The sequence below is a fragment of the Urocitellus parryii genome, chromosome 7 (assembly GCF_045843805.1).
Source record: "Urocitellus parryii isolate mUroPar1 chromosome 7, mUroPar1.hap1, whole genome shotgun sequence".
Taxonomy (NCBI): domain Eukaryota; kingdom Metazoa; phylum Chordata; class Mammalia; order Rodentia; family Sciuridae; genus Urocitellus; species Urocitellus parryii.
Window position 1 is genome coordinate 166,600,307 of NC_135537.1, and position 21,324 is coordinate 166,621,630.

Sequence of the window (21,324 nt, forward strand, 5' to 3'; positions counted from 1 at the left end):
CCTCTCCTACCAGCTTCCTGTCCCAAAGAAGGAGTTCCCCAGGGCTGCCCCTGTGCCTAGATCCCTGCTGCTGTGCCTATATCCCATGGCCCACTTGTATCTTGGCAGGTGTTCAATCAATTCATGCTTAATGAAGGAGGATCCATTGGACCTGGGGGATCAGGGAGGCGGGGACTCCTCCTCCTGCATTCTTCCAGGGGGAAACAGGCAGGCTCACCTTTCAGGAAATTCCTTCCTGAAATGCTGTTTGGAACAAGGAAGGGCTGGGGTGGGGTTTCCTTCCCAGGGGACAACTAACTCCCCACCCCCGGAGTTTGTTGGGAACAAGGTGTCAGGGAGAGCCACTGCTGACCTTGGGTAAAGCACAGTCACAGGGGCTGTGTTATTGTTATATTCGTCCCACAGAGGAGGAAAGAAGACCAGAGACACTAAGCAAATTTTTGAGGTCACACAGTGAATTAGGAGCCAGGCAGCAGCTCTCTGCCCCAAACTGAAGTGTCTGGAAGATGTCCCAGTTTCTCTCTGTGTAAGTACCACCCCCACCATTTGGGCGTCCCAAATCACTGCAACTGGGAATTTGCTGGGAGCAGGAAGAAGGAGGGGCAAAGGTAAAACTGGGAAGTGATCCTGGTGCTGGGTGATTTCTCAGCAAATGCTGGGATCTGGGGACCTTCCTTTGGTCTGAAGCCCTGGATTAATGGCTCTTGAGCAGACGTGCAGAGTCCCGCATCGGGGATATGGGGTCAATCACTCCCTGCTCCTCACTACACTCAGTGCTCAATCTCTGGGTCAGGCGAGAGGGTTCAGAGGGCAAGACCCTTCCCCCACTTCCAGACATGTACCTCTCAATGGCGGGCACACTCCCACCATCGCTAGGACAGAGAATGTCAGAGGCTTGAAAGTATGCCGCCACCAGGAGCCTGCCCAGGAATGGAGGGGACCCAGGGGATAGAGAGCTGGCCTCCAGTCACCTGTCCTAGAGAGGCCACCTGGCCTGCTGGCAAAGAGCACCAGACCCGCTGCAGTCCCCGTGGGCTCCTGCCAGGTGCTGTTGCCTGCTCTAGCCACAAGGGAGCGGGATGCCCTGTAGAACCCTGAGCAAAGCCACGCGGATCTCAGGGGAAGAACTTCGGACCCGGGCGCCCAGGGGGCCTTGGTGGACCTTCTGCTTTGCGTGCCAAGACCTTCCACACCTCACCTCGTTTAAGGCTCGCAACAACCTAATGCGTTTACACACAAAGACACGGAGCCTGAGGGAGCTAAGTGGCTCGTCAGCGGCTGGCTGGTAACCCAGCAGAGTCAAATTCGAGTCTGTAGTTTCAAACCTGAACTCTGCATGGTCACGAGACTGGGCGGAGGGCTGACCCGGAAGCGGGTTGACCCCGCAGCCGGCCAACCCTGACTGCCGCCTAGGTCTGGGCACCCCAAACTCAGTACTGGCACTTGCAAGCGTCCGTGTTTATTGAGATTACAACCAAATACAAAGAAACCGGAGGCTCCCGGGCCTCGGAGGGTTTCCATTCGCCCCCTACCTTTGCGCCAAAGAACAAACTGAGACCCTGAGAGAGGAAGTAAGTCGGCCACATTATTCCCCAGCTGGTGGCAGATGTCAGAACGGGTTCGGAGCACCTTCCCCCACCCCGCCCCTGTGCCCGAAAAGTTCCTAAAGTTCAAGATGTGAGGGCCGTCGGAGTATTGTGAGGATGTAAGAGTATTTTTAAAACGTATGGTATTTTCGATTTCTCAAACTAACACAATCGGATTCTGAAGCGAGGGGGGGCACCCTCGAAATAACTGGACTTTTCTCTGAAACAAACCCATCAAGAGTTTTTTTTTTTTTTTTTTTTTTTTTTTTTTTTAAGGAACTGAAACGTTGGAAGCAGCCCAAAAGGGAAGCGGTGCGTGACTTTCACATCCAACTCATCTGACCTCTCTCCCGCTCAAACTCTCCGGAGAAAGGCGAGGCGTGTAGAGCAGCAGAGATCTATGGACCCATAGCAGATGCATTGCGGAATACAGATTGGTGGGGGTTTTAGTATGGTAATACTGGGCATGCAAATGCCATAGGATGTGTAACCTCCTGGCACAGCTTGGGGCAATACCCTGTAATCAATCTCATTTTCATTTCTGCAGCAAAACATGAATAGTCACACTAGTGGGGTTAGTAAAGACTCCAAATCAGCTCCAAGACCAATTTTTGCCACCAGTTGAATTATAGAAACATTTGGGCTTCCAAGGAACTTTGCCATTTAGGAATTGCAGATAAGGCGTTTTGAGCCTGACCACTTGTTTCATAGTCGAGGAAAGAGAGCTCCACCAAAGCCCGTGGACACTGCGGTGGGCATCAGGAGGGTGCCGCCCGGCTCCCGCCACCCGGCTCACAGCGCCTTACCTGCTCCGGGATCTCTTCTCGTTGAGGGCTGCGCACATCCGGGATGGCCTCGTAGATGTTCTCCGAGTCGCTGCGCGCCAGGGGCCGTGGGCACACCCAGGATCCCGCCACGCTGCAGGCCTTGAAGCGGCCTGCGCTTCCTAGGAGGCCGGCAGGGGGCGCGGCGGCGCGCGCCAGGTCGTCCAGGGACTGCGCTGGGCGCACTGGCGTCGAGGGTCGCGCGTACAGGCTGGTGGGCCCGCCTGGCGCCAGGCTGCTGCGCTGAGCCGCGCCGCTGCGACGCACAGGACCGCATAGGGAGCTGGCGCGGCCCCGGGGTTCCCCGGGTGTATGATCCGAGCCCGTGGGCGCGGACAAGTTCACGAACCGGTAGTCGTAGGTCAGCGGTTCGGGAACTGCGGGGCTTGTGTGGGGCGCGGGTAACTGCGGGGCAGCGGCAGGGTCGCCGAGAGCCGGCAGCTCGCGCACATACTGTGCGGGCAGGTAGAAGGGTCGGCCACCAGGCTCGCGCCGCACGTGCCACCAGTGTTCAGTGCTACGGCGCAGCAGTCTGTAGCGCTCGTTGGGCTGTATGGCTACGAGGCGCCCGTCCTTGCCAGTGTACTCGAAAGGGTGTTCCACCAGCACATACACGTCCCCTTCGACGTCCGCCGCCATCGCGGCCACCGCGTTTTCCTACGGGCAGTCGGGAGAGGGGGCCATTGAAGTCACCATACTAGGGGAACAAAGACCTGGGTCTGGATCCTGCACTCGCCCTTTGCGTTCGGGCTTTAGTCTCTCCATCTTTATAATGGGGACTTGTATAAAATAATCTCTGAGGCTCTCTTATAGTCCGTAATGGAATTACGACAGCTTCCTTCTTTCTGTGGGGTTGATCATAAAATTTGAGCCTCGCTTCAGTCCCATGTTGAGGAAACTGGGAGTTATATGGGTCTAGTTCTGCTGCCTGGAAGCCTTGCCTTACGCCGGGTGATTGCCTGCAATAAGGTCGACACCACATCTGCCTAAACGTTGACTTAGCTCAATTTCCCTGTCATTTAAGTGGGAAGAGCGGCTCATTTTACGCCACCCCCAGTCCCTCCCCGCCTGGTCCTGCCCACACGTCTTCAGCCTACAAAGAATTCGGGAGAAGCTCCGCGGCTCCCCGTCCTCCAGGAGTCTGCACCCCAGGGCCCGCGGAGTCGTGTTGAAGTGCGGGTTTTGGGGCGGCCCTGAGCTGCTCTACCCTGGAATTGTTCCTGCTCTTAGGGCAATGACCTTGACGTAGGGGCTTCGACTGCGAAGGCTGGAGAACCGGTTTTCTCGGTTTCTCTTTCCTTCCCCAGTGGCTTCCTCACAGAAGTGAACCCGGAGACCGGCCCGCCCAGACCGGCCCACACCGCTCCCTGCTCTCCAGCTCCCAGGTAGCCTCCCCAGAGAGCCTCGAGTAGCACCTAAAGAATGCACTTTGTGACAGTGACTATTCATATGGTGTTCCCAGGATGCCGCCTGGCTACCGGTGTGTCAAGGAAGGGTTCAGAGACTAACTGTAAATCCACTTGTGTGCTTTATCAAAGCTAAGAGCCGGTGGCCTCCTCCGGAACTGCCGGATCCCTCCAAATTCCTACACTGACCGACCACACCTTCTGCCCCGCAAAGGTGTGCCGGGAGCAGCAGCCTCGAGTCCGGTCTCTTGCTGAGGCTGGAAGACCCCAGGAACAAGGTCCGACGGGGTTCCCGTAGCGCTCCTACTCTGCTGTCTCAAAAGTTCCTCTCCTGGGAAGTCTTGTAAAGGGAGTCACTGGACAAACTGGGCCCGGGAAGCACGGTCCGTGAGCAGTTCAGAGCCAAACCAACAAATTCCGGGGAGGAGGACTCCCCCCCGCCACCCACGTTCCCTTCCCTTGAATCCCAGTTGCGCACTCACGTTAGCTGGGCGGGCCTCTGGGAGCCCATGGGCTGGATGGGCGGAGTCGGCGAAGGGCTGCAGGTTAGGCTTCTGTCATCTCCTTGGGCGGGGCTTCCAATGGCACGGCTGGAGAGACTGCGCGAAGCTGGAGCTGGCAAGGGGAGGGAAGGAGAAAAGGGACACTCAGGAGGGCTGTCCTCAATTTCCAATGCAGCTGTGCCTGGGAGGACAAGGAGGATCCATAATGCCTGTCCCAGGGCCTTTGGGAGTGCATCGAGGACAGGGCCCAGAACAAGCGAAGGCATGCGGGAGGGGCTGGAGCAGGGAGGGCTGGGTCTGAAGGGGCACGGGGGGTAGTGAGGGGACTCAGGAACCCGCTCCTGTCCCGCCTCCACCAGCCGCGGGATTTGATGTCCGCGAGCCCCTGAGTCCCGCGGGTGAGCGGCTCTGGGAATGCCCTCCTGGGGCAGGTTGTCTCCTCCGGGTGTCCCCATTCCGAGTAAGGCCATTTGCACCCTGAATCACCAGATTCGTGCCCTTTCCAGCCGGATGGCCGGTACTACCCGTTCCGGGCCCACCTCCGCCCTCCGGAGGACCTTTCTGGGCGCAACCCAACCGAGCCTGGAAAAACTCGGAGGGAGATTCCCACGGGCAGAGACGCCCACCAAAGAGCAGTGTCTCGGGCTGTGTGGGAAGGGGACCTGCGCCTCAGCTTCTTCCCGGATCCTGGTGGGAGCGGAGAGAAAGGGAGGGAAGGGGAGAGCGGGGAAGATCCCCCGAGCGCAGGAACACACTGGTCATCAGGAGGTGCCTGCCCTGCCTGTACTGTCCGGGGGACAGGAGCCACCAAGGGGCCAACGCCCGAGTCGGCCCTGTGGGCCCGGGTCTGGTCCCCTCCCACCCCCGAACGGAGAGCAGCCCCTAGCCTACTCCTCTTCAGGGGGATCCGGTCCGCCGGGCCCTCCTCTGGGCTCGCTCAGCTCCCGCCGCAGCTCTGTGCGAAGGGGAGGCGGCGCGCGGAGCGCTTGGGTGAGGACAGGCCACCTGGGGCACCCTTCCCGCCCTCCCCCTCCTCAACCCCCCCCCCCCGCCGCCCAGCCCTGCCGGTCCTGGCACCTCAGGGCGTCGGTCCGCTGGCCTCGCTTCCACTTGCCCAGACAGACGCGCGAGGGTTCGGTGTCCGGTGCTCCCTCTTCCACCACCCGGCTCCCGTGCTGCCCTGTTTCCTGTTCAACAATATAACAAGGGAGGCACCGACGGAGAGCACTCGGCAGAACTTCCTCCCGGGCTGGGGCTGGGCTGCGGTTGGGAGAGACAATCCCCGGTGTCCTAGCTTCCTGTCCCCTCTGGGCCGGGCCAGTGCCTCTGGAGCAGAGACGCCACCCCTTCCCCCCTACACCTCCTGGGCCACACCTGGCTGTCTCCAGAGAGGAGAAGGAGGCAGCTGGGCCAGGATGGTGGGATGAGGAGGGTGGCAGCCTCCCACTAAATTCTCCTGGCCAGATTTCCCTCCCTTCACGCCCCTTCCCCCAATATTGTAGGGGAGGAGGGACACCCTCAGATCTGATCTGTGGGTAGGGTAAGCTTAGAACAGTCTCCTGAAGGCCAGCATCTTGAGTCCAGTTCCAGGGCCCTCCACTTGGAGGTCTTATCTTTTGGAATCTGCTGCCTCTGGGAAAAGCAAGCTTGCTCCTGTGACTTGACCTTGCACTCACTCCAGATTTGGGCAAGCCAGCCCCAGTGGGTCCCAGCTCTCAGGGTGGCAGGAACAGTTGTGCCCTCTCCCTTAGATGCTTGTGCTGAGTGCTGGGTACTTCAGGTGAGTTGAGCGTTTGATTGGAAACTGAATCTGGCCATGCTCTTTCTTGAACCCCATTTCCTCCACATCTTTGACCCTGTGAGGGGTTGCCCACCAGTGAGTTCTCCTTGTGCTAGTAGAATGTCAGTGCATCTGAATTCTGATGGCATCTTAAGATCCCCGAGGCAGTCACAGCAAAACTCAGCATTGCCCTGCATACTTAGAAAATAGTGACTGGATTGGACCCTCCCTCCACCCCACCTCTTAGGTCTCCCCATCTGTCCTGGCTAGGCAGGATGGCAGTGGCTGGTAGTGGTTGTACTCCTTGTTTGGGGTCTAGCAGGCTGATGTCCAGCTCTGTCCTGTGTTGGCCTTTAGACATTGTGAGTACTGACTTGTGTCTGCATCTCAGCTTTCTTTCCAATAAACTGGGGATAGTAACACCTACCTACTATAGGCTTGCTGAGAAGATTAAAATGAGATGCACTAAGAACAGTGGCAAGTAAACACACTTCATTATTATTACTACTTTTACTGAGATGAGCTCTTTGGGGTTGAATTGTGATCTCCAAACCTCCCGTTCTCTAGGTAGAAAGGGAGGAAGGGTAAACATGTGGCCTTAAAGGTACTTTGGGTTGAGTCCAAGGGCAGGGCAGCATGAGCTCACATGCCCATGGTCCTCCCCTGGGCCTGCCTCCCCCAGCCCTCAAACCCAGTTCCTCTTTGCATCATTGGGCCTACCATCTACTGCCCCTGGAAGAGGGAAGACCCTTGGAGGAAGCTGGGGCTCATGGATGGGCAGAGGGTTTCCATGATGGGTTGAAAGGGATCTTCAATGGCAGGAAACTGCAGACCTGAATGTTATTCTTTTCTGCTCCATTTTCCTGCAAACTGACTTTCTGGGAATTAAGTCTGTTTCCTTCTTTTGTTCTTACATGGACAGTGGGGGGCTTCCCCCTAGAGTCCCCCCCACCCCCCACCCCAGGGGCTTGTGGAACTTGTGAGAAAGGCTGGCAACCAAATAAAAGCCACTTTGAGCCCTAAATCCAAGATTCATGATTCTGGGGCTCTGCTCAAGTCACCTGCTCCCCTCCCACCCATCCCTTCCACACTGCTTTATTTCTCCAAGAATTCCTGCCGTGTCCGTGATCAGTGTCAAGGGGCTGTGTTGACATTTAAGGCGCAGGAAAAGAAGCCATGGGGGAGTCAGCTTCAGTTGTCACAGATGAATGTATGAGTGAACCTCCCCAAAGTCCCTGAAATCCCATCCCAGGGAGGATCTCGACTCCTGGGCGTGAAGGATGGGACTGTACACTCTCATTTATGGGCTCTTTTCTTGATGGCCACTCCTGGTACATAGCTGCTGCCTCCAAGTGTTCTTCAGTGACCTGGAGACCTCCCTGTGCCCAGGGGCTAATGGGTAAGTGGGGGGCTCATCCAATGGTTATGATGGCTGGTTTCCCCACCTCCCATGAGTTAGGATTCAGAAGTCAGACGGTGATTAGAAAGATCAGGTCTTTACTGCAAAATCACTCAAATATCACACAGCTGTAGTTCCTTCAATACATTGCAAAATCTCAGGGCCAGAGCCCTACTTTCTAGAAAGTTTATTGCATAAAATAACATTTTAAGAATAGTGTGGGTACTGCTGAGGTTCACCTCGGCTTTCCACTGGAGGCGGAGGGTAAGAGTCAACTCATCCAACAGCATTAGCAGCTTTTTGGTACTGGAGGAGAGGGCAGCTCTAATGCACATAATCCCAGGGGTGAGGAGGTCCCATCAATCAGGGCCTCACTCCTGCTGCCTCCCAGGGCACTATATGGAATGTACACCCAGGACCAAGGCCCACAGCAGGCCAGACTCCTGTCCACTCAGGGACCTGGGGCAGTGATAGCTCTGATCAGGCCGTGTTTACAGGGGAGAGTTAATGCTGGCTATGGGAGGTGGGTGGGGTAGAGATATGGTCACACTTCCTGGCTCAAGAAGTTTTGGTGTTCTGGGCACAGGTGTTCACCACCTTCCACAATGGGGACACAGGAGCTATGTGGCAGCCTCCGCTGCCTGCCTACTGTCTCCTTTGTTCTATTGCACAATTCATCCAACCCTGTGGGGCTGGGTGGGTGACTCAGCAGCTCCATCACTCCAGGGAGGATGGGGGAAGGCTCACCTCTTGACAGTGACAGGTACATCTCCACCTGAGGCCTCTGACTCCAAGCTGAGGGCAGGTGAGACAGTGAGAGGAGCCTGCTGGATCCAGGAGAGGAGGGGAAGGCTGCAGAGACCACCCACCCTCCCCAAACTTCAAGGATCTAGACATGCCTAGAGGGGAACTCCAGGCTCCCATCCAGCCCCCAGGACCCCTTCAAAAACCAATTCTGCTCCAAGGAAATTCTCCAAGTCCTGGCAGACCCTTGCTGGGCAAGTCCAGGGCAGCTTTGTGAATTCATGGCTTTGTAAGACTGAGGCTGCAGAAGCACCCACAGGATAGCTTCTCTGCATGTCCCTGCACAGTTCAGCAGCAGAAGGACAGGGTCACTTCTCCACAGGGTAGGGCTCGGCAGTCACGACATCTGAGGCAGCCCCTGCCCTTGGCTCACTGCTCTCTCTGGGGTCCAGCCTACTCAGGAGTCAGTCAGGCAGGGGTGTGACCTCAAGAGTCAGTCTGAGGCAGGTCCTGCCCATCTTTGCAGGAGTAAGGTGGGTGGGGGGAGGAGAATGGGCAAGATGAAGTCCTTCCCCCAACCGAGGAAGGTTCAAAGTGCTGACAGTGCTGGTTTTGAGTCATTTCCCCTTCTGCACAATGACTCCAGACTAGAGAAGAGTGAGGGGGCTCTGACTCTGAGAAAGGGAGGACTTTCCAGGTGAGAAGGGAGGGGATAGGAAGTCAAGATGAGATGGGAGAGAAAGGAGGCGGTCATCAGGACTGACCTCGTCCTGCTGGAAGCAGTTTGGCAGGTGGCACTGGAGTTGTCAGCAGCAAGTGCCAGCAAGGATGAAGGAAAGGCACTGTCCGCTGACAGGCTGGCTGCCTGCCTTCGGGCCAGGCCTAAGTGTGCACATCCACCAGGGTGAGAAGGCCCGGGTTTCTTGGGTGACTTGTGTAGGGTCAGGAATAAAAAAATATTTTCTGTTGCAATATGAAGGGAAAAAAACCCACCTTAAAAAACTAGACCTTTTAATCAGGAATGTGGAATTGAAAATGTCCCCCAAGTCTCATTTCCACAGTGTTTGAACAGACCTAATGGAGGTGTGACAGTGAGGTGAGCCCAGCCTGATGAAAGGCCCCACTGAGCCTTGAGCAGAGGACATCTGGTGGTGTCCTTGCTCCTGAGACAGAGGGAGGTGGGAGGCCATGGGATGTCATTGGGCTTCCTGGCTTTCTCTGGGAGGCCCATGCTCTCTAGTCACACCTGAGGGTCTTACTGAAAAGGGGAGACACTGTGACACCAAGTGGAGCCTGGGGTGATGGCAAACCCGGCTGGGACGGCTTGGGGTGGGTGAGGAGATCGGCCTAGGTTAGAGTGTTCTGTTCCTGGTATTTGCGCCGGCGGGCACAGCGGGGGCAGCCCTTCTTCACCACAGCCTGGCAGCTCTGGTGGAAGACGGTCTTGCACTCAGCACACCTGGGGAGAGAGCAGCGTGCACAGTTTGTGCCAATTGACTAGAGGCCATCCTGGGGTTGGGGCTGGCCAGGGGTCTGGTCAGATCCCATAGTGAGGCTGTGTTCTTCTTGGCAGCCCCTACCCTACCCTTAGATGATGAGATCACAGCCATGCCAAGCATGGAGATTCTCCATCCACTTCATTTCTCACAAGTGCTGCCTGAGTGTCCCTAAGTGATTTTTAAAAACACAGTTTGAAAAACAGCTCCAGGCCCATGCAGGGTTGAACCCTGGCGGGTGTACCCACTGGAAGTGGAGGAATGTGCTCCCTGGGGCAGCTTTTTATTCCCCATGTCTGGGTGAATTTTTCAATTCAGAGGCTTCTGATAATGAGTAATGACTGGGGATAAGAACAATCGTTACAGTGGCAGAAGCTGTGGCAAGCATCACCCATAGGTGCCCATTCTGTGCCAGGGGTTTAGGGCCAGGGCCATAGCTTGTTCAGTCCCTCCTCAGCTTGTTTGCAGACTGAGGTGGGGGTCCCTCTCAGTACCGGCAGCCACCTCTTCTCCAGGGTGATGGATGCTCAGTACAGGAGGGAGCCATGGGAGCCCCAGGCAGGGGCTGCTCCAGACAACTTTGCCAGCTGGGCTCTGGCACAGAGTGGATGTTCACTGTTCCTGAGTGGCAAAGCTAGGGTTACTCCCTATAGTGCTGTGCAGAGCTGTGGGTGTCGTGCATACCTGATTGTGGTGTCAAACTCAAAGGGGAAGATGATGTCATGGTGGTGGCAGATCTGGCAAATAAAGCCCCGCTGCGTGCACAGGTCACAGTGGTAGACATGCTGGGAGGCGAACTCGATCAGGGCCTTGAGGAACCCTTCATACACCCCATCTGCAATCTGTAGGGATAAGCACAAGCCTGGCCTCAGGCAGCTGCACTGTGGCACCAGACTCCCCACTGAGAGGAACTGCCTCCAGCTCTTATATGAGCAAGGAGACTTCCCCAAATTGGGCTGTATCTGTCACGGGGAGTTACTGGATTTACAGATGAGATCCAAATCTACTCCATTCTCTTGAGCAAAGCAGTGTCCTACACTTTCAACCCAGGATTCTAGAGTCTGCTGCCTGCCAGGGAACCAGGGGAGTCTGTCACTGCCCAGGATGTACTGGGGCAGCAGGAAGGCCCATTCTGAGATGTGAAAAAGTTGAACACTGCTATCTGGTCTCAATATTCGGAAACACCCCTCTTCCATCTCTTTTTCTGATTTCTCCAGGAATGAGGCCTCTCTATAGAGATTTGGGGAGAGTTGGACACGTTTACCTGCTGGAGGTCAGCGACACTGAACTTGTGGGGAGACTCCAAGAGATAATTCCTATGGTTGAGCCTGCAAAGAAAACACAAGAGCTTCCTCAGAAGGGCTTTGGAGGCTGGGCCACCCTGCATTGTCTGTTTTCCTTCCCTCAGCAATGCTAGCCAACCAAAACCCTCCTGCCTCGCCAGGCAGGGCTAAGAGCACAAGTCAGCTGGACCAGACTTGCCCTGGCCTCCCAGGTAAACTAACCAGCTGGTGGGTTCTTGGGCAAGTTGCTTAATCTCTGAACCTCAGGTATCTTCCTCTAAGAAGTGGAATTGTTTTTGATGATTAAATAATCTATTTAGAGCATTCGGTACAGTGCCCGGCAGGTTGTGAGCACATAACTAATAATGAAGAGGGTGGAGCTGGGGCTGTGGCTCAGTGGTACAGCGCTTGCCTAGCATGTGTGAGGCACTGGGTTCGATTCTCAGCTCTGCATATAAATAAATGAACAAAACAAAGACCCATCAGCGACTAAAAAAATTTTTTTAAAAATAAAATGAGGATGAGGATGATGAAAACTGACAGCCAGTACCAGGAACTGGCTGAGATTTTACCCTCAGTCACTCATCTGTCCTTGCAACAATGCTCTGAGGCTGAGCCTGTTGCAACTCCCACTTTGAGAAAATGGGCAAATGTGGAGAGTTTAAATAATTTGCCTGGGGTCACACAGTAAGAGTCAGAGCAGGAACTTGCATGCAGGTGTCTGGTTCTAGAGCCAGCATCCTTCTCTACTCCACTGAAACTCTACCACCATTACATACCAGGGACCCTGCTGAGGACAGAAATGCAGGAGATATAGCTGCTGCCCTATGGCAGCCCCTGGTCTAGCTGAAGAAAAGACATTCCAGTATCTGGTTTCAGTGCTACATGAAAGGAACTGAGATGTGTTCTAAGCACAGCAGATCCCGTTTCAGAGGGGAATGGAGTGGAGGACAAGGGCTGCCGCCAGCTCTGTTTTGGTTCCCACTACACCAACAGCCAAGACTCCAGGTCACATCCTGAGGGATGGAGAGGAAGTGCCTGCAGAAAATCCCTGGCACAGAACCCTATCCAGCCTTGCTCATGTGCCTGTGCAGGTCCTGGGGTGGGGGGTGGATACTCAAAGTCAGAGGAAGCTTGAGAACCTGCACAGGATGCCCTGGACACCTGGAGCAGATGGTGTCTGGCATCAGGAATGGGGGCTTGGCCATACCCCATCCAATGGCTTTAGTGTGGTTCAGGGGGAGCCCAGTGTGGGATGGTCCCACAAACAGCCAGGCAGGCCACACTGTGCCATGTGGGGTGAGGACACTGCCAACTTGCCTCTCAGTTTACCATGCTGGTTTCCTTAGTAAACTTCCAGCTTTCTGGGAACAGGAAGCTGCCATTTATCACCAGGAAAACATGGTGGGAGACAGGCACACAGGCTGGCTCCAAGCTGGCAGGAAGGGTGGGGCTGAGTTGGATGGAGAGGTCCCTGTCTTCTACCTCTGTCTACAGTCCTGGCAGCCAGTCAGGCCTATAGTCTGATCTGAGAGTCACTGTGCCCTGGGCCTGTCACACTCTCAGTGGGGCTCTATAACTGATGCTGTGTCAAGGCCAGAAGGAAAGCAGTACCACTCATGCTGTCCTCCAGAAGAGAAACACCTGGGCACAGGAGAAAACCCTGGGCTACTCTGGGCCTCAGTTTCTCACCCATAAAATAGAAAGACCCCTCTTAGTCCTCTGGTGTGAGGCTGATTGTCTGGAGAAGGGACCGGAGAGAATTTCAGGGGTCTCTGGGAGACAGTGGAAGTTGGAGAAGGTTGCTTTTTAACTCCTATAACTTACAGGGTGATGGGACAGAAGGCCACATGAACATAGGGATTACTGACCCTGGCAAGGCCAAATGATCTGCAGGTCTCAAGTGGGCAGCCTGGTGCTACCTCTTTCTGAGCCCCTCTTCCTCCTCTATCTACCCCTACTCAGCTGTTGGTAGGAGCCACCAGGTCTGGTGGGAACATCCCTGTGAGGCATTTCTGTGATGGTTCCTTCCCAAAGGCCCAAAAGAATGCTTTTAGAAACATGTCCCAGACCTGAAAGAGGACCCCTTTATCTCAGGGGACCCACAAGTCTGTTGCCACTGGCAAGGGGCAGCTCCTCTTGACTTTACCTCCTACATCCAGAACCTGATAGTGTCCTCTCCTTTCTCATCCTCCCAGCCTCCCCTCTGGCTAGCTCGGTCAGGTCTCCCTAGCCCCTGGAGTCAATAACGACACCAGCCACCTTGCCAGGACTCTCTCCTTAGCTCTTGCACCCTCTGTTGCTAGAACGGTCTCTTAACCACAGACTGAACCATGACAGTCTGGGCTCAGACCCTTCAGTGGCTCCATGCTGGTGGCAGATGAAGTGCAAAGGACTTCAGTGGGGGCCACAGGGCCTCCGAGTTCTGGTCCCTGGCCCTGCATCCAGCTGTCTTGAACCTGTTTGGGCCCTTGTGAACTGTGCTCCATCCGCTGCCCACTTAAGGCCCCTCAGCCAGGAAAGCCAGGCCTTTCCCTGGCCCTTTCTTCTCTAGCGGTTCTTCTAAACCCCAGTTCAACAAACACAAGCTGCCCCTGGTACTGAGCAGCTCTGCTCCAGTGTGCTGACAGTGAGGCCTGGGTGCAGGTGGTGGTGGAATCTGACAAGAGCTGACACTCACGTTCTGTTTCATTCCCTTTTATTATAAACACCCCTTTCAAATTGACTAACTTTGTAAGGAAAATAAGTATTTTCTTAAAATAAAAGAATGCTGCAAACCCTTAACCCTGATGCCATCTCTTGGAACCCCCTGGCCCCTGCCCAGTTGAGTCAGGTGCCCCCTCAGGCACATACCAAGCTGACCCAGGCCATCTGCCTGCTTATGTGTAGCTCAGACACTGAGCCCCTCACCATGACGTGGAAGGCCACATGAATATAGGGATTACTGACCCATTTTACAGGCAAGAAAGCTGGAGTTCAGAGACGTGACTTCCCTGAGTCATGTGGGTCTGGAGCTGGGCAGGAGCTATTCCTATGCTCTTTCCCCTGTCTTGTTAATTCCTCTAAAAGGGGACTTCCATAAGTGTGGCCTCGTCCTCTAGCAGGCCAGTTACACAGGGATGGGACAGCAGGGCCAGAGAGTCAGAGGCAGGCTGCCCATGGCACCAATCATAGGTTGGCTCAGAGAAGGTTCAGCAGGCAGAGTATGGGGTGAGGTCAGTGCCAGCAAACCCTGCAGGTGTCAGGAAGGGTGACAGAGGTACCACTTGTCACCTGTTTTTGGTTTTTTTTTGGTGTGTGTGTGTATGTGGGGGTGTGTGCTGGGGATTGAACTCAGGGCCTCACACATGCTAGACATGACCCCAGGTTTTTATCACCTGGTTAGGGGCAGGAAGGCAGACCTCTGGAGAGTCTGGAGTCCTGGGTCACAGAACCTCAGAAAAGAGAGGAGAGAGTCAGCCTCACTGAAAAGGGCGGGCCCAGGTACCAGCTGGTGTGGGGTGGCAGAGCCTTTAGGGGCTTTCTGTTCTTCCAGGCCCTGCAGAAGAGAAAGCCCTGGGGGCTCTGCGGGCCTGTGAGGCACCAGTTCTCCGAGTACCCACCAGAGAGCTCCCTGCAGCACTGGACAGCCCCAGGGGACCTGTATGGGCATACCCTTGCCCGGAGGAGCAAAGCAGGCATGACTCTGGGAAAAACAACTGCACTCAGGGCCAAGAAGACACCCTCAGACAGTGCTCCCTGGCAGCCCCTGAGGAGGTGAGGCTCTGGAGAAGGTGGAGGTGCTTATAAATTACTCTGGTTTCAAAGACCCAGAAAAGGTGAACACAAAGCCCATGCTGGGCTAGGAGAGGTTTGTGACGGCAGGGAGACTATCTGAGTCCATCCTGAAGCTTGCAGTCACCTTCCATCCCTGGGAAAAAAAGGCCTCCAGCCCTGGGTACCCGGGAGCTTCTTGGAAGGGCTCCTGAGGGTGTGCACTGATCACACACTCCTGGAGGGTTTCAGGAAGGATGCTGCCATGGACAGCAGCATCTAACAGTCGAGGCACGGAGGCTGGGCTGGCAGGAAGGAGACCTGGAGCACAGCCGTCATCACCTGGCTAGCTGTGTCTCGCCTGCCTCTACTCACGCTTCCTACCTCCCTTTCCACTCCAGACAATGCTCTCCCTGTGCTTTCTGTGTACAGTGCCTTCCTTTGGGGCCTGTACCTGCTATTCCTCTCTCTGGAACACTCTTCCCCTCCTCTTTCCTCTTCTACCTCCTAATCAGTTTTCAGGTCTCACCTTACGCGTCACTTCCTCCAGGAAGTCTTCCCCACTGGGACCTCCCCTGATCTGGTTAGAGATCTTACTTGAGCTTCTGGGTATCCTTCTCCTCTCCCCACCGCCCCCTGATTGGAGTTGCTGGTTAGCTCATTGCCTTCCCTCCTAGACCAGAGGCTTTCAGAGGGGTGGACTCTGGTATACTTTACTCAGCATTGCACCCCGTACACTTTGCCAGGTGCTTGGGTATGTTCTCAACAAATAAATCACACCCCCCCCACACACACACTCCCCACCCTCACACCCACACATTTTTGGTGGTACTGGGGATTAAACCCAGGGATGCACCACCACTGAGCTACATCCCCGGTCCTTTTTATTTTACGAGACAAGGTCTCATTAAATTGCACAGGCTGGCCTTGAATTTATAATCCTTATTACTCAGCCTCCCAAGCAGTCAATTTGTTGAATAAATAAATAAATATATGAACAAAATCTACCCCTGAGGGGCTGGAGTTGTGGCTCAGTGGTAAAGCACTTGCCTAGCATGTGTGAGGCACTGGATTCGATCCTCAGCACCATACAAAATTAAACAAGTAAAATAAAGGTATGTTGATCATCTAAAACTAAAAAAAAAAATTTAAAAATTAAAAAAAAAAAACTCAAAAAACAAAACACCCCTGAAGGATGTGGTGATTTTGCAAGCCCAATGGGAAGTTCTCTGCCCAGCCCTGGCATTGCTCAAGGAGCCGCCTTGAGTGTGTGTGGCCTGTGCATGTAGAAGGTACTCACCTCTTGCTCAGCTCCTTCAGGGCACCACTTCGACATAGGCCCAAGTAATCCCCCAGAAGCTTCAGTTGTTCCCGGTTCCTGCCAATGAGGCGCATCTGCTCCACATGCTCGTACAGAGAGGCATTCACCAGCTGCAGGTTGACCAGGGGCTGGGCCCGGATCTGCGCCAGAAACTTCAGGGCCTGCCGACAGACCTGGGGGCACCACGGAAAGGCTGGCTGTTAGAGACGCCTACACTGCCCAGCTCTCACCTGCCCTGTAGCCCTCTCCAAGGGATGTAGCACTAGCTTCATCTTATAGACTAGGAAACTGAGGTTCAGAGCGATGATGCTACTTAGCCAAGAGCACACAGCTCAGAAATGGTACAGTCCGATTCCCAAACCAGCTTTTCCTCTAATGAGTAAAATAAAAGGAGGCCCCCTCCCAACCATGACAAGATATGGGAGGTCACTCTGGATAAGGCCCCCTCCTCCGGGCCTCACAGATCTTTCCCACTCTTTCCTGTAAGCCCAACTTCCTTTTCCTGCCTATAGGAAACAGGTGCTCCCCTCTGGGCCCTGACTCAGGAACCAGGTGACTGGTGTTGCGGCTCTAGCTACAGGAAACCACAGAGCAGACACAGCTTAACAAGGTTCCCCAAGTGCACTGGGCTCTTGCCAACAACCACCAGGACTCCCCTGTGACTCTGTGGAGCTGAGTGATCAATCTCAGCTTCTCTCAACAGATTGAAAGAGGGTTGAAGGTTCTACCCAAGATCCTGGCCCTAATACAGTTTGCCAGACATAGGGAGGGACCTTGATCACATCCTCTTTTCATCCACAGAACAAGCCATGGGGAGAGGTGGCATCATTTCTATTCTATAGATGAGGAAACTGAGGCTCTGAGAAGCTGAAGTATCTGACCTGCCTGTGGAAAGTGGAGCCCAGGTCTGAGCTGCAGTGTTGTTTCTGAACACCAGGCAGCCACTCTGACTAAAAGAACTCCTTGTGGCATGCTAAGGAGCTGGGGCTAACTGGAGGAAAATCAAAGGATCTATGCCAGGAGACTATTTAGCAGTGCTGGGAATTGAACCCAGGTCCTTGCTAGGCAAGTGCTCTACCACTGAGCTACATCCCAGCTTCTCCACCCCCTTTCTTTTATTTTGAGACAGGATCTTGCTAAGTTGCCAAGCTGGCCTTGAACTTGGGATCCCCCTGCCCCAACCTCCCAAGTGGTTGGTATTACAGGTGTGTGCTACCATGCCTGGCAGATTATTTTGAGTTTATATTAAAAGATATTCCATGCAAGTATTTGGCAAAGGGCCTGGCACAGAGTTCATCTTCAGTAAATGTGAACTTCTGTCAGCGACTGTTTAAGAGCCTGTCTGTCCCTTTGAGGGTCAGAGAATGTAATGGGGCTCTCAGAATTGTCCCTATATCTGGGAGCTGGGGAGACCTCTGGCCTCCTGTCTCCCAGCTCCACCAGCAACACTCTTCTCCCCCTGCCATGGACAACTCCTTTTCCCATATCCTAGAGCCCTGAGGTAGCAGTCCCCCAGCCCGAGGGCAGCCCAATGGCAAACCCCTGGTGACTTGGGTCAAACTGCTGCCCTCCAGCCATGGCTCAGCTCTCCTGTAACAGCCTCTGTCTGGCCTTGAGTGAGGCTCAGATGAAATACACACAGGAATGAGTGCCAAACACTGCCCAGTGCTAGAGACTGGCAGGGACTTTGTGCTCCCCAGGGGCTGTCCCTATCCTGTGGGCGTGGAAGAGAAAGACAAAAGCAAAAACCACACTCTGGGGCTGACATCCTGCCAAGTGCCAGCTGGGCTTCAAAACAAGTGGGTCAGCCAGAGCTGCAACAGCAAACAATAAGGCCCCAAAGCCCTGGCCAGCCACTTTCTGTTTTGAACTTTCTTGTCTCTCTCAGGTCATTGATCTTTGATAGAGAGCTGGATATTTCCTGATCTCAGATAAGCCTAGAAAAGTTTTGCAGTTTCCTAGGGAGAAGGAAGGAAGAACACAGGATTCCAGCACTGAGTAAGGAGGTGGCCCGACCAAAGTATCGGGGTCTGGGGAAGAGGGAATGTGCTCACGGTCAAAGGTGCATTCCTGGTGACTCTGAGGGTTAGTTTTCTGTGCATAGTTAGTTAAATACTACTGAGGGCAGGGGTGGTGATGGGTGAACAACAGAATGGCCAAAGCAAAGCCAACTTTGGGGTTTTTCCTCCCTAGAGGAGTGGAATTTACTTGGAGTCACCTTCCCTGAATTCTGAGGACACATCCATGAGGCAAGACTGTGTAGTGTGCAGGTCCTGGGCCTCGAGAGAAGAAAACAACTGCTTCCTTGTGTTTCTGTGTTTGTCTTGTGTCTGCTTTGGAAAGAAGGCAGATTTGAAAGGAGAGGGTAGCATTTGAGATAGGATAGAATAGGATGGAATAGGACAAGACAGGACAGGAAAGATTTATTAATGGATTTATGGTTGAACAGATGAATGGATGAATAGGTAGACAGATGGGTGGTCTTGAATTAGGGACTGAACAAGTGAATTAGGGATAAGAGATAGGACTGGCCTCAGGGGAGGGAAAGGGCACTGTTAGAAGGCACTGTTCTAAGTGATAGGCAGTACTACCACAGTCTTCACAATAGACCCACGACATACACTATTTTTTTTTCATTTTGAGGGATCCTAGGGATTGAACTCAGGGCACATAACTACTGAGATGGCTTTTTTATATTTTATTTAGAGACAGGGTCTTGCTGAGTTGCTTAGGGCCTCACTAAGTTGCTGAGGCTGGCTCTGATTTCTTGATTCTCCTGCCTCAGCCTTCCTAGCTACGGGGATTACAGGTGTGTACCAATATGCTCGGCCTGAGACATACACTATTATTAAACCCCTTTATGAAAAGAAAAACAAACTAAAAACCTTAAGAGATTAGGGATCTGAAGCTAACTTGCTCATGACAACACAACTAGAAAAGTGGCTATAATCCTAATGGCTTAGGAGGCTAAGGCAGAAGGATTGCAAGTCTGAAGCCAGCCTCAGCATTAGCAAGACCCTAAGCAACTTAGTGAGAAATTGTCTCAAAATAAAAAATTAGGGCTGGTGGTACAGAATAGAGGACACAGTAACCAATCCACAAAACTACAACTATCTTATATTTGATAAAGGGGCTAAAAGCATGCAATGGAGGAAGGATAGCATCTTCAACAAATGGTGCTGGGAAAACTGGAAATCCATTTGCATCAAAATGAATCTGAATCCCTATCTCTCGCCTTGCACAAAAGTTAACTCAAAATGGATCAAAGAGCTTGATATTAAATCAGAGACACGGCATCTGATAGAAGAAAAAGTTGGTTATGATCTACATACTGTGGGAGCAGGCTCCAAATTCCTCAATAGGACACCCATAGCGCAAGAGTTAACAACTAGAATCAACAAATGGGACTTACTCAAACTAAAAAGTTTTTTCTCAGCAAAAGAAACAATAAGAGAGATAAACAGGGAGCCTACATCCTGGGAACAAATCTTTACTCCACACACTTCAGATAGAGCCCTAATAACCAGAATATATAAAGAACTCAAAAAATTAGACAATAAGACAACAAGTAACCCAATCAATAAATGGGCAAAGGACCTGAACAGACACTTCTCAGAAGAGGACATACAATCAATCAATAAGTACATGAAAAAATGCTCACCATCGCTAGCAGTCAGAGAAATGCAAATCAAAACTACCCTAAGATACCATCTCACTCCAGTAAGATTGGCAGCCATTAGGAAGTCAAACAACAATAAGTGCTGGAGAGGATGTGGGGAAAAGGGCACTCTTGTTCATTGCTGGTGGGACTGCAAATTGGTGCAGCCAATTTGGAAAGCAGTATGGAGATTTCTTGGAAAGCTGGGAATGGAACCACCATTTGACCCAGCTATTCCCCTTCTCGGTCTATTCCCTAAAGACCTAATAAGAGCATGCTACAGGGACACTGCTACATCGATGTTCATAGCAGCACAATTCACGATAGCAAGATTGTGGAATCAGCCTAGATGCCCTTCAATAGATGAATGGATTAAAAAAATGTGGCATTTATACACAATGGAGTATTACTCTGCATTTAAAAATGACAAAATCATAGAATTTGGAGGGAAATGGATGGCATTAGAGCAGATTATGCTAAGTGAAGCTAGTCAATCTTTAAAAAACAAATACCAAATGACTCCTCTGATATAAGGGGAGAAAACAAGGACAGGGTAGGGACGAAGAGCTTGAGACGAAGATTTTCATTAACAGGGTTGAGAGGTGGGAGGGAAAGGAAAAGAAGGGGAATCTCATGGAAATGGAAGGCGATCCTCAGGGTTATACAAAATGACATATAAGAGGAAAGGAGGGGTAAGACAAGATAATTCAAATGGAAGAAGTGATTTACAGTAGAAGGGGTAGAGAGAGAAAAGGGGAGGGGAGGGGAGGGGAGGGGAGGGGGGATAGTAGAGAATAATACAGACAGCAGAATACATCAGACACTAGAAAGGCAATATGTCAATCAATGGAAGGGTAACTGATGTGATACAGCAATCTGTATACGGGATAAAATTGGGAGTTCATAACTCATTTGAATCAAACTGTGAAATATGATGTATGAGGAACTATGTAATGTTTTGAACGACCAACAATAAAAAAAAAAAAAAAAAAATTAGGGCTGGGGTTATAGTTCAGTGGTAGAACATTTGCCTATCACATGTGAGGCACTGGGTTTGATTCCCAGCACCACATAAAAATCAAATCAAATCAAATAAAGGTATTACGACCATCTACAACTAAAAAAATATTTTAAAGAATTAAGAATTTTAAAAACCCAAAAGGACTGAGGATGTGCTCAGTTGTTAAATGCTCTTGGGTTCAATCCCCAGGAAAGGAAGGAAGGAAGGAAGGAGGGAGGGAGGGAGGGAGGGAGGGAGGGAAGGAGGGAAGGAAGGAAGGAAGGAAGGAAGGAAGGAAGGAAGGAAGGAAGGAAGGAAGGAAGGAAGGAAGGAAGGAGGGAAGGAAGGAGAATGAGACAGACAGAAAGGAAAGAAGGAGGAAGGAAGGAAGGTGGCTAAGCCCACCTAGAGAAGAGGACAATCTGAAAGATCTTAGAATATATCTTATTCAAAGAAAAAAAATATCTTGTTCAGAAGCATCTGGTGGACATACAAGAGTACCCAAGATATAATATTAGGGGCTAGGGATGTGGCTCAAGCGGTAGCACGCTCGCCTGGCATGAGTGCGGCC

At 52.7% G+C, this 21,324-nt stretch overlaps 2 protein-coding genes across 2 annotated transcripts in view; both read right to left on the minus strand.

The window, feature by feature from the left end:
- Arhgap27 (Rho GTPase activating protein 27) overlaps positions 1-5,486 on the minus strand; it is a 33,133-nt gene extending 27,647 nt beyond the window's left edge. The window contains exons 1-3 of the mRNA XM_026408281.2: positions 5,397-5,486; positions 4,299-4,431; positions 2,393-3,067 (exon numbers count right to left, since the gene is read on the minus strand). Of these exons, the coding sequence (XP_026264066.2) occupies positions 2,393-3,049 (657 nt within the window). The 5' untranslated portion in view covers positions 3,050-3,067; positions 4,299-4,431; positions 5,397-5,486. The remainder of the gene's footprint in view (positions 1-2,392; positions 3,068-4,298; positions 4,432-5,396) is intronic.
- A 2,150-nt stretch (positions 5,487-7,636) lies between these two features.
- The window catches only part of Plekhm1 (pleckstrin homology and RUN domain containing M1), a 47,453-nt gene continuing 33,765 nt past the window's right edge, over positions 7,637-21,324 (minus strand). The window contains exons 9-12 of the mRNA XM_026408225.2: positions 16,075-16,268; positions 11,003-11,066; positions 10,423-10,580; positions 7,637-9,701 (exon numbers count right to left, since the gene is read on the minus strand). Coding sequence (XP_026264010.2) covers positions 9,590-9,701; positions 10,423-10,580; positions 11,003-11,066; positions 16,075-16,268 — 528 coding nt within the window. The 3' untranslated portion in view covers positions 7,637-9,589. The remainder of the gene's footprint in view (positions 9,702-10,422; positions 10,581-11,002; positions 11,067-16,074; positions 16,269-21,324) is intronic.